The 11,228-nt window shown below is 33.7% G+C and overlaps 3 protein-coding genes across 5 annotated transcripts in view; 1 reads left to right on the top strand and 2 right to left on the bottom strand.

Moving 5' to 3' along the window:
* Positions 1–11,228, bottom strand: part of LOC107478098 (U11/U12 small nuclear ribonucleoprotein 25 kDa protein) — a 66,413-nt gene that overhangs the window by 2,563 nt on the left and 52,622 nt on the right. The gene's annotated exons all lie outside the window — the stretch shown is intronic.
* Positions 43–3,199, top strand: LOC107478095 (putative pentatricopeptide repeat-containing protein At1g10330). Of its 3 annotated transcripts, XR_002371917.2 has the most exons (4): positions 43–1,744; positions 1,972–2,046; positions 2,939–2,999; positions 3,084–3,199. XR_002371917.2 is itself a non-coding variant. In XM_052259078.1 (2 exons), exon 1 carries the CDS (start codon positions 281–283, stop codon positions 1,697–1,699), a length of 1,419 nt encoding a protein of 472 aa, XP_052115038.1. In that variant the 5' UTR covers positions 43–280; the 3' UTR covers positions 1,700–1,744; positions 1,967–2,070. The 3 variants fall into 3 exon arrangements, 2 of the variants coding, with proteins under 2 accessions (XP_052115038.1, XP_015953707.1); XM_052259078.1 differs by lacking the exons at positions 2,939–2,999; positions 3,084–3,199 and having other exon boundaries at positions 1,967–2,070; XM_016098221.3 differs by lacking the exons at positions 2,939–2,999; positions 3,084–3,199 and having other exon boundaries at positions 1,972–2,059.
* On the bottom strand, positions 2,515–5,297 carry LOC107478094 (reticulon-like protein B17). Its single transcript, XM_016098220.3, has 8 exons — positions 4,557–5,297; positions 4,176–4,332; positions 3,905–3,979; positions 3,671–3,812; positions 3,507–3,576; positions 3,327–3,392; positions 3,122–3,244; positions 2,515–2,883 (listed from the first exon to the last, which is right to left on the bottom strand). Exons 1-8 carry the CDS (start codon positions 5,227–5,229, stop codon positions 2,705–2,707), a joined length of 1,485 nt encoding a protein of 494 aa, XP_015953706.1. The 5' UTR covers positions 5,230–5,297; the 3' UTR covers positions 2,515–2,704.

The raw sequence follows: 11,228 nt of genomic DNA, 5'->3' as shown, positions 1-11,228 counted from the left end.
TCGTTTTTTTTTTTTAATTATTTTCCTGGTTTTCAGCTGAGAGGCCAAAGAGCAAAGACTATCGCAATTGAGACAAAATGCTACAAAGGCTTCGTTCCTTCAAACAACAATAACTTCGACGAGTGAGGTCTAAAGGGTAAAAATTGAATTTTGGTCGAATCAGTAATCATATTCTAACATGAAATTTGGTCTCAAAGAAAGAACTTTTGGTTGGTTCAAATCATGATTATTTGCAAGCTATACACAAATACCAACTATATTACTTATTATTATTAGTCTTATGAGTCATTCACATGAGAGTTTGCTGCAACTCGCACAATTCTGCATCAAGAAACCAAAACAAATCAAGCAAATCCATTCAATTCTGATAACCAATGGTTACCTACTTCACAACCCAAATGCACCATCAAGCCTCAAATGGAAGCGCACCCAAATCTTCAATGCCCTTATTAGAGGCTACCATTGTGGTGGTTTCACACACAAGGCTATTGTCCTTTTCACACACATGCTTGGGAACCAAGCTTCACCAAACAGCCACACTTTCCCTCCAATCCTCAAAGCTGCCACTGCTGCTACTTTCCCTCCTCATTTGGGCACTGCCCTTCACTCGCAGGCCTATAAGCGCGGCATTTTGTCTGATCCCTTCATAGGGACCACCCTTGTTGCCCTCTATGCAAGAAAGAATGACATTGCTGGTGCATGCAAGGTGTTCGATGAAATGCTCCAGCCGGGCCTCGTTGCTTGTAATGCTATGCTCAATGCTTTGTGCACTAATGGGGACACAGAAACTGCTTTATGTCTCTTTGATAGCATTCCAAACAGGGATGTTGTATCTTGGACAACAATTGTGAATGGTTTTGCATTGAATGGGAAATTTGGTGCTGCAATTAATTTTTTTGCAAAGATGATGCGTCACCGGGATGTGTTGTATTGTTTGGTGAAGCCTAATGAGGCTACTTATGTGAGTGTGATCTCTTCATGTGCCAAATTAGATGGTAAACCAGCTCTTGATTTTGGAAAGCAAGTGCATGGGTATCTGGTGGTGAATGGTAGCCTTGGAGTTTTTGTTGGAACTTCGTTGATAGATCTCTATGGGAAAATGGGTTGTTTGAATTATTCTATTAATGTCTTCAAAGTAATGATTTCCAAAGAGGTCTGCACTTGGAATGCAATGATTTCTTCACTTGCTTCAAATGGTAGGGAGAAAGTGGCTCTGGATATGTTTGACAAGATGAAGATAGAAGGGTTGAAACCAAATAGCATTACCTTAGTAGCAGTTCTTATAGCATGTGCTCGAGGGAAATTTGTCAGGGAAGGATTGGAGCTGTTCCGATCAATGTCAGACGACTTTAAAGTCGAACCAGTAATGGAGCACTATGGGTGTGTGATTGATCTTTTGGGTAGGGCAGGGCATTTGCAGGAAGCAGCTGACATCATAAGAAATATGCCTTTTGAGCCTGATGCCTCCGTATTGGGAGCATTTTTGGGTGCATGTAGGATTCATGGAGCAATTGAACTTGGAGAAGAAATCGGAAGAAAGATACTTAAATTGCAGACACAACATTGTGGTCAATATGTGTTGTTGTCAAGCATTAATGCTGAGAAGGGAAGATGGAGTCATGCCTTTGATCTAAGGAAAGAAATAACGGAGGCTGGTATTCAGAAAATTCCGGCATACAGTATGGTTGATCTGACATAGTTTTTTCTTCTGTTTAGTCTGTGCTGTGTACAATAACTCAATAAGGTAACAAATTTTGATTTCTTCGTAACATGAATGTAAACATTGAGAAATTTATTTATATAACTGTCTGGGGTTTGACCAGAGTTTTGCCAACTGAATCTAAGTTCCTACATGAAACATATAAGATATAGAGATCTAAGATGTTTCACATATTAAACTGAGAAGCTCTTTCAAATAAATTTAAAGTATTGAATGCTTACTAACAAGCACACATGCATGCTGAAGCACAGGCAGAAGGAAAAAATTATGAGTGGGGCTTTAAGAAAAGAATTGGAGAAGAGGCAGCAGCTTCTTACAGCATACTTGTAAGTAATGAACCATCTGCTGTGTGAGTTTATCGATAATGCGCATTTAAATCAAGATATTTTAAGTTTAAAACATCTGATAATCAACAGCTTGTTGAGAGAACTGATTCTGGAGATATATAGTCCTGCTTTTATGTGTTTAGTCCATCTCCATATGTATTTGATTTAGCAGCAATAATGAAACTTAAAGCCTCAAGCGAGAGAGCAAGAGCCTCTTACTCACACACTTACAGGAATCAGGGTCCAAAAGGGAATGGAGACAAAAGGCAGTTGTCATTGGTACTAATACCATTAGGATGACAGGTTTTTCCTGAAATACTTTGTACTATTACTTCTTAGGAATGTAGTGGTTGTTGAAAAGCAACATACGAAATTTTCTTTCTATAGAATAATATCAGCTGATTACATGCTGATAATTTGGATGTCAGCTGGTTAGGATTTATTCTTACATATGAATCATTTCAGCACTAACTTTAAATCAGGTTGTGCAACAGTATAGAATATTGATACATGACTATGGAAGTACATTTTTATTTTTCACTCAGATACAACGAAATGCCATTCAGTACTCCCTTAACTACAAAGAAATACCCTATCTATAGGTGCACAAGGCATATTCGTGGTTCAATTTCAACAGATAGCTAGATAAACTTAGTTGCTAGATTTGGCTCTCTTGCTTTGCAACCACTAAACCCTGCTCTGGTTCCTTCTCCTCTTCTGGTTCTGCCACCAGCAATGCCTGCTGGTCTAACTTGTCGTCCACCGGTGCTTCCTTGTCTTCAAGTTGTTCCACCACTTGTGTCCGAAAATATTTGAATATTACGAGCAAAATAAAAGCTGCAAAAAAATAATTACTTGATAAGCAAAAATTACACAATGTTGTCAAATGCAGATGTGAATTAAACTGTCCTGAAGGCAGCAGATGATACTCTAAGAATCATTGTCCATCGAAGGTAAACATTGTCTTGATGCATATTCAAGTTAGATGAGATCTTGATACTATTAATGCATCTTTTCTATTTTTACTTCTTTCAAAGGCCATTTATCCTTATGAAGAAGGCTGCAAATGAGTTACCTGTGAAGACTCGAGTCTTTACTGTAGATAGATTCCAGAAGGTTATCAATGCTGATGCTACCACGATCTTCTTATGAGTGCAAGCATTCCATGTGTCCAACAATCGCAATTTCAAGCACTCAGCTGCAGACAACATAAAACCATATCTTATACAATGCCGAGAGCGAGAGAGAATATCTTTGTAATTGGCTGGAATAATGCATACCTCTCTGGTTTACTTGAGCAGAGTAGCTAGAATAGAGCTTTGGGACAATGAAGCTGACAAAAAATCCTGATTGTATAGATTTAATAATTTAGCAAGATATGTATGCATTGGCAAATGTAGTGAAAAATTAAGACATTGATCATTCATTTCTTGAAAATGTTATAGAATTGGTGTACTTACCAATGGCACACAACCTCCATGTTGTAATGAGATGGCCATACTCTGCTCCTAGTAAAAGAAAAGGAGCAACCTGCAACCAGCCATTTATAATTACTAATTTTGGAAATTTTTTGAAAAATGTTAGAATGATTTTTTGAAATGAAAACTTTTCTGAGGACGATTACTTTCAGCGTCATGGATGGCTCTCCTGAGAACAGCTCTCTAGTCTTTGAAATGGCGAAATTGAGAGCAGGAAGAATCAACTTTGCAAGGTGTAAAATATCATCTTCTTTCAGCTTGCCTTTACTCATTTTCTCAACCTGGTTCCTGAACACAAGCATACAAATTTTGAGAGTACAGCCAACATTAATAGATAGATGAAGAGAAAGAAACATTGTTGTGAAAGGAAGTTTTCATACCTTTGACAAAGTGAATTTGAGATAAAGGAAACTCCCAACAACAGAGTTGCCAACTGTGATATGGCCGAGAAAATGCTGCAAGTACAAAGCACAGAAACCTCTTAGAATTTTCCGATCTGAGTTGTATTATTTGAAATCACTTTCAATGGACACCAAGCCAACTTATTCTCTTCTACAATCGTCCCATTCATATGCAACAGGGAAGAGAGTAAGTCGACTTGGTGTCCAAAGAGAAACGAGTTTTCTCCTAGGGAGAGAAGTTGCATACAACCTGAAGTTCAGTCCTTTAGTGAAGCAAGAAGACAAGAAACAAAGAGATCCAAAACCAAACCATAGGGTAGTCTTTGATACATCTTTCCACATGATCAAATCATTCATCCACTGCCCAACACTATCTACTAGATCACCTCCATTATCTTCTTCAGCTTCTGAACACCATGGTAATCATATATAAGTTACTCTGCATATATTTAACTATACTATCTTCACAAGTATAGCTCTGAGATTAGTTATTCCCTTTGATTGAAAACCTCATAACAGTGATCAAGTAAAATCTCTTTTATAGTGATGCTATTTGGACCATTTAATGTAAAAACAAAATAATAGTAAAAAACGAAAGGTAAATTTGTAACAAAGAATAAGTAGCCATTACTTGGAGATGAAATTGAAGGGGGCACAAAAGGGACCAAGCTAAGTCTCTCCTTCTTTGATCTTCCACTATGCCTTCGCTTCCTCTGCTTCAAAACCTCATCCCCAAACATCGCAACATCCTTCTCTTCCTTGGTCTCAATCTCGGACCGCCGCCTCGACCTCCTAGAGTTCCTTGGCGATCCCAGCACCCCACGGCTCTTACATCTGCGCCGGAGCCCAGAATTAACCTCTGGCAACTCCTCTGCGGCAGCAGCAGGCGAGTCGAACCGCGGCTTGGACCTCCTCGCAGGCGAGGGGGAAAGCAGAAGCAGCTCCCTGATTGGAAGACAGTAACTGCCATCTTTACTTTTCTTAGCAGAACCATTTGGAGACCTTAGAAGAGACAGCAAGGAAGGTGACGAGGACTGGGGTGGCGGCTTCAAATTTGTTGGTGAGTGAACGACATCAAGTGAAATCCGAAGCGGCTCTGCAGTGGGTCTTCCGTTTTCGTCGACGCGAGCCAATCGCGACGAAGACTTGGATCTAGATTTAGAGTCAGCAGAGTAGTAACGATGGTAGTAAGGGGGTGCAGAAGGTTCCATGAATAAAGTTTGAGTTGAATTGAATTGAAGTGAGTAATTGAGTAAAATGAGCGTTTTGGTTTTTGTGAGTTGCCAAATTTTGTTGAGCCACATTGATTCATGGAAGTAACATATTTGTTTTGGCGGTGTTTGTAGTAGCCGTTGGAGAAAGACGCAAAGGAAAATAGTGTGTATGCGTTCTTTTGTTTCTTTCTTTCTTTCTCTCTTTTTGAAAATCTGGTGGGATGCTGCGTTAGTGGGGCCCTAAGCTTTAACGGTAGGTGCTAAAAATAGTTTTTTTTTCCTTTTTTTTATATCTGTAAATAAATGAATGCTTAATGCTGGGGTTTAATGTCACATGACCCTCGAACAAAAAATATTTGTTACCATGTGCCACGTCATGGACTTTTCCTTTTGTTAAACATTAAAAAAATTCCCTTACACTATGTTTGGATGTGTGATGGAAAATGAGAGGAAAGAAAATGAAAAGAAAAATAAATTTTTTGTATGTTGTTTAAATGAAGAGAAAATAAAAGGAAAGAAAATAAGAAGAAAATATGGATGAAGAGAAAATTACTTTATTACCCTTATATATATAAATTTCACATAATGAGTTAAGAATCTTGTTTTTTGTTGTCAGAAGGGTAAATATGAAATTAACATTGGCCTTCTCTCTTCAGTTTTCTTCCAGTATTGAGAGAAAAACAATTATATGGGCTCCATGCCAACTTTTTAGTTTTCCACTCATTTTTTGTCCTGTTCCAAACAATGAAAAATGGACTTTTCCACCCATTTTCTTTTCTTTTATTTTCCTTCCTTTCAAAATCATTTAAACCAAAAGATGTGTTAGGATTCAAACCCAATTTATTTTTCATATGAAAAATTTTATTGTGTTTTTGCTCAATATTAATATTGGGGTATTTTACCCATTTGTGAGTGCAGATTCAACACGCGAAGGTCGTGGTGAATAAGATTCGTCAGTAGTATGGCAGTACTCTACCAACACACGGTAGTTGTGTTGTCTTCGAATTCAGCAAGTTTTGTAAAAATTCTCGTGCATTTTTGAAGAGCTGCAACAACACGGAGTGGGTGTGTTAGAGATAATATGTATACAGGAGACAACTCCTTCTTTCAATAACCAGTGACACAAGACTGAAACTCTATAAATAGATCATGTATCATTGTTTGATATATTAAAAAACTTATGAATAATTACCTAAATCAGTTCCTAAAAATTTTACAAACGGACACTTTAGTCTCTGTAAAAATTTAATATACAAAAACATTTTCAAAATTTTTCTCTTCAGACAAATCAGTCCTTGACTTACTTTTCCTGTTTGTACTCGACGAAAAATGATGAAATACTATGACACGTTTAGACCCCACGTGACCCGTTACGTGTTCGGGTGATGTAGATGAACAAATAAGTCCCTATCCTTGTCAGCAGAACGATGCCGTTTCTTGTTGCCTTCCTCGTATTTGTTCTCTGAAAATCAAAAACCTACATTTTTCACGTTCTGAAATTGGGCGTATTCCAATGGCAAGTAGTGGAGAAAGCTCAGTTGCTTCTAGTCGTCGTAAGGAAGATTTGTCTATGAGAGTGCTGATAATCTACAACATTATCAAAACAGGACCATCCTTGCCTCTCAGATAATCAATTCGTAGGCACTTATAGTTTCAATTATTATTTCTCCAGTCAGATTATCTACATCAGATGTCGGAATAGTTTTCTATTGTATTGCGCACTTGTCAGGATCTGACAGAGTACATTAAGCATCGTAAATCCTCATAAACTCGCTTGCTGATGAGCTTTTCCGATCGATCGCCGCCACATCCGGGTAGAAAACTCTAATGAGTCGTCGGTATACTGCCTTGATCTCCTAGTTAGAGGCACCAGCGAGAATACCAAGGACCTCATAGAGAAAACTACAAGAAGGGATTATGTCGTCGGGGTTCAAAAACGAAGCCCTCTTTTGCATTGTCTAGGTAGAGCGTACTTCTACGGTAGCTATAGCGGTGGCAAAAGAGACAATCGGGCAGGATCTGACATGAGCATGCGACGGAGCGACAGATCCTCCAGTGAAGTTAGCAGCGGGAAGAGACGCAGGAAAGGAGTTGCATTGGTTTCAATTGGGAATGGAATGTAAGGATGGAGACTTATTTATCTATCTGTGTCACCCTGATACGTAACGGGTCATGTGGCACCTAAACATGTCACTTCATCAATTTTTGTTTAGTAAAAATGAAAAAAATAAATTAGAAATCGATTTATCTATTAAAAAAAATCTTAAAGATGTTTTTATGTATTAAATTTTTGAGGGAACTAAAATATTCGTTTTATATATATATATCATTGTCGACTTGTTTTTAGTCTCAACTCTTTTATTTATTGTTGTTTCGGTTATATTAAAGACCTTAGAAATTGCTTTTGCTAAATCAAAATTAATTTTGTTTCATTAAAGAAAAAAAATAACAATCTATTTCTACTACGAACTACTCACAAGCAAAAATCTTTGATAACTTTTAGGCAAAACCTTCGGTATAAATAGAGGGGAGACATCTACATGTATAGATTTGTCTTGGAAGAGTGTTGACTAGACAAGTATCTATTGAAGGAGATAAATTCTGTGACGAATCAGATGGTACCTGTACTTGTAATAGGAGTTGTTACTGTGAAGCACATGCAACTTTTGAAATTAAGGGAAGGTGATTATGTTAATTACAATATGTGGGATTAGCTAGTAGAATGAGTTGTTTCATGGTATAAAGGGTTGAACGTGTTTTTTTCTAGACTTGCACTTTAAAACAATGCAATATAAAAATATAAGATTTTGTAGGCCTTTTTAATTTATAGTTTTATTGTAAGATTTTGTGCATACATTTTTTAGAAATGACTATTTTAGTGGGCTTAATAAAAAAATGGTTGACATTTAGATGAAAGATTTATTTTAGTAGGCTGTCACAAAATGATAGAGTTATAGATGCTCAAGAATTTTCTGGAGAGCAAATGTTTGTTCTAAGGGAGGAAGTTTGGATGACAGAAGAAATAGTTACCAAAGAAGGAATATTATTCTAACAAAAAAAAAAAGAAGGAATATTATTTTTATGAATAACTACTAAAATGTGTAACCTTAAAATATTATTTTCATGAAATTACTTATATTATTTAAATCACAAATATTAATTATTTTTTATAAAATTTTAATTTATAAATAAGTTATTTAAAAAAAATTATACATTATATCCAAAAAAAATTGGAGACCAAAAATTAAAATTATTAAAAATTTGTTATAAAAAATATTACTCAATGAATGACCAAAAAAAAAGATACAACTAGTATTTCTAATGAATAATAAAAAAAACAAAAAACTAGTCATGCTAATTTAAAAAAAGAATATTATTCAATAAAACCGTTTTACATTAAGGAAAAAGAAAAAAGGAATTAGAAAGCATGCGTGTTCTCTAATACTCTATAATTTTTTATAAATTTATTCAAACATTCAAAATATTATTTAAAAAATGACATATATTATTCAAATGATATATTATTGAAATTGTAAAAAAACTGAAAGTTATTATCAAAAGCTTAAAAAAATTTTATAGCAAGGTTTTAGATTTTTTTTTTTTGGTGGATTCATAAATCCAATATAAGCATCAGGTCATAAACTATTTTGGAGGGCCATCTTACTATGCAACTGCACATTACTTAATTAACCTTAATCCCAGGACCAAAACAAAAAAACAAAAACAAAAAAAAACTTAACACATTCCGTTTTCATTCATTATGTTTTCATTTTATTATTTAATTAATGTTGAATAAATTTTAACCACTAAATTAGTAATATTTTTTATAACATTTTTAATAACTTTTTGGTCTTCAAATTTTTTTGGGTATAATGTATAAATTTTTTTAAATAACTTATTTATAAATTAAGACTTTATAAAAAATAATTAATATTTGTGATTTAAATGATATAAACAATTTCATAAAAATAATATTTTAAAGTTACACATTTTAGTAGTTATTTATGAAGGAAAAGTCTAGGAGACCAGCAGTTTTGTTGAATTTTGGCCAGCATGTAACCAACAGAGGAAGGTGAGCCATTGGATGAAATTTCACACTAATCTCACACCATCAAATCATCATTGATGGCTAATTGATGGCTAACAATCACAAAAATTACTGGCCCCTAACATTGCTCTTTTATGAAAATAATATTCTTTCTTTAGTAACGGTTTCTTTTACCATCCAAATTTCCTCCCTTGAAACAAGTATTTGCTCTTCAGAAAATTCTTCAGCATCTATAACTCGTCATTTTATGACAGCCCATTAAAATAAATCTTCTATCTAAATGTCAACTATTTTCTGACTAAACCCACTAAAATAGTTATTTCCAAAAAAATTTATGCACAAAATCTTATAATAGAACTATAAATTAAAAAGGCTTACAAAATTTTATATTTTTATATTGCATTGTTTTAAAGTGCAAGTCTAGAAAAAACCACGTCCAACCTTTTATACCATGAAACAACCCATTCTACTAACTAATCCCACATATTCTAATTATCGTAATCACCTTTCCTTAATTTCAAAAGTTGCATGTGCTTCAACTGTTACAAATACAGGTACCATCTGATGCATCACAGAATTTGTTCCCTTCAAAGGACACTTGTCCAGCCAATACTCTTTCAACATAAATCTATATATGTAGGCTTTGTTTGGATATAAGAAACAAAATGAAAGAAAAAAAATAAGAGAAAAAAAAAAGAAAATGGAAAAAAAAATGAATTTATGGATAAAAAGAAAATAAAAAAAATTTGTTTAAATAAAAAAAAATGAGAAGAAAAAAATTATAACAATATAAAATTATATTAATATTTTTAAATATTTTATTTTTTATTAATTAAAGGATAAATTTATAATTTTATTAATTTTTATTTATTTTCTTTCTATTTTCATTTTATCTATAGAAAAAAAAAGTTTTCTAGGACCCACCTTATATTTTTTTTTATCCAATATTCCATTCCTATCCAAACAACAAAAAAAATTCTCTTTTCCACTCTTTTTCTTTCTTTCCAATTTTTTCTCTTCATTTTCTATAAATCCAAACAACTCAGATGATTGAATTTCCTTCTCGTGCATAATTAGTCATTTTATTCTTTTCTTCCCTACAGTCTCCTATCGCTTCGACGTAGCAACAGTACAAAAAATAAAATGAAATGGAATGAAAGCAATTTGTGATGCTCATCTTTTGTTGCTCTTACAGCCATAACCTAGAAAATTGATTGAAACAATTTTTTTTTTCTGGTTGCACAAAAACAGAATGTGAAATATGAACAAAACTTGTTCTTCATTTCGTAGCGAGAGTGTAAAATATTAATAGAATGTTTCTTCTCTGATCTTCCAGTCTTGCATACGAAAATTGCTTCAAATAATTTCGCAGACTTGGCTGCAAAATTTTCTAACAATACATAAAAATGTAAATCCTTTTCTTATCCAACTTCAAAATTAAAGAATTTTTTGTTTAAATAAAAAGCCGTTAACTACCTCCCTCTTCAAGCAAACCTCCAATTTATCACTTCCCTTCTTAGTCACTTCATAAGATTTGCCACTCACACTATAATATATATTAGATTATTTTATGCATTAAGTTCTTGATTATGTGATTGTTAAATTCAACCTGAAATCATACGATATGATTGCTTGGAGGGAAAATTAAAAAATAAAAAACATAAAAGATTTTTAATTTTATTGATCTCCGTTAAGACAAAGTAAAAGATTGGTAGCATCTGGGTGAAACTGGGTCAGGCTGTCCAGCAAGAGTTCATGACTCAGCTCGTTTCAACTCGTCTCATTTTATTAAATAAGATACATTTTAGTTTTTTATAAAGTTTATTAATTAAAAAAGTCAGACTATAAACTTTAAAAAAATATATAAAATTTTTTGGACTCACTCGTCAAAATATTTTATTGTAAAAATAAATTATTCTTAATTTAGACTTTTAATTATTTGTTCTTAACAAATTTAAAACAAAACTAAAAAAACAATAATCATTAAGACTAGTTAAGATTATAATTTTTTTTTTAAGAAAAATATTTAAGTTAGTGAATT

This window comes from Arachis duranensis, chromosome 3, assembly GCF_000817695.3.
Source record: "Arachis duranensis cultivar V14167 chromosome 3, aradu.V14167.gnm2.J7QH, whole genome shotgun sequence".
In the NCBI taxonomy this organism is placed as follows: domain Eukaryota; kingdom Viridiplantae; phylum Streptophyta; class Magnoliopsida; order Fabales; family Fabaceae; genus Arachis; species Arachis duranensis.
This window is presented reverse-complemented; position numbering and strand designations above follow the sequence as displayed.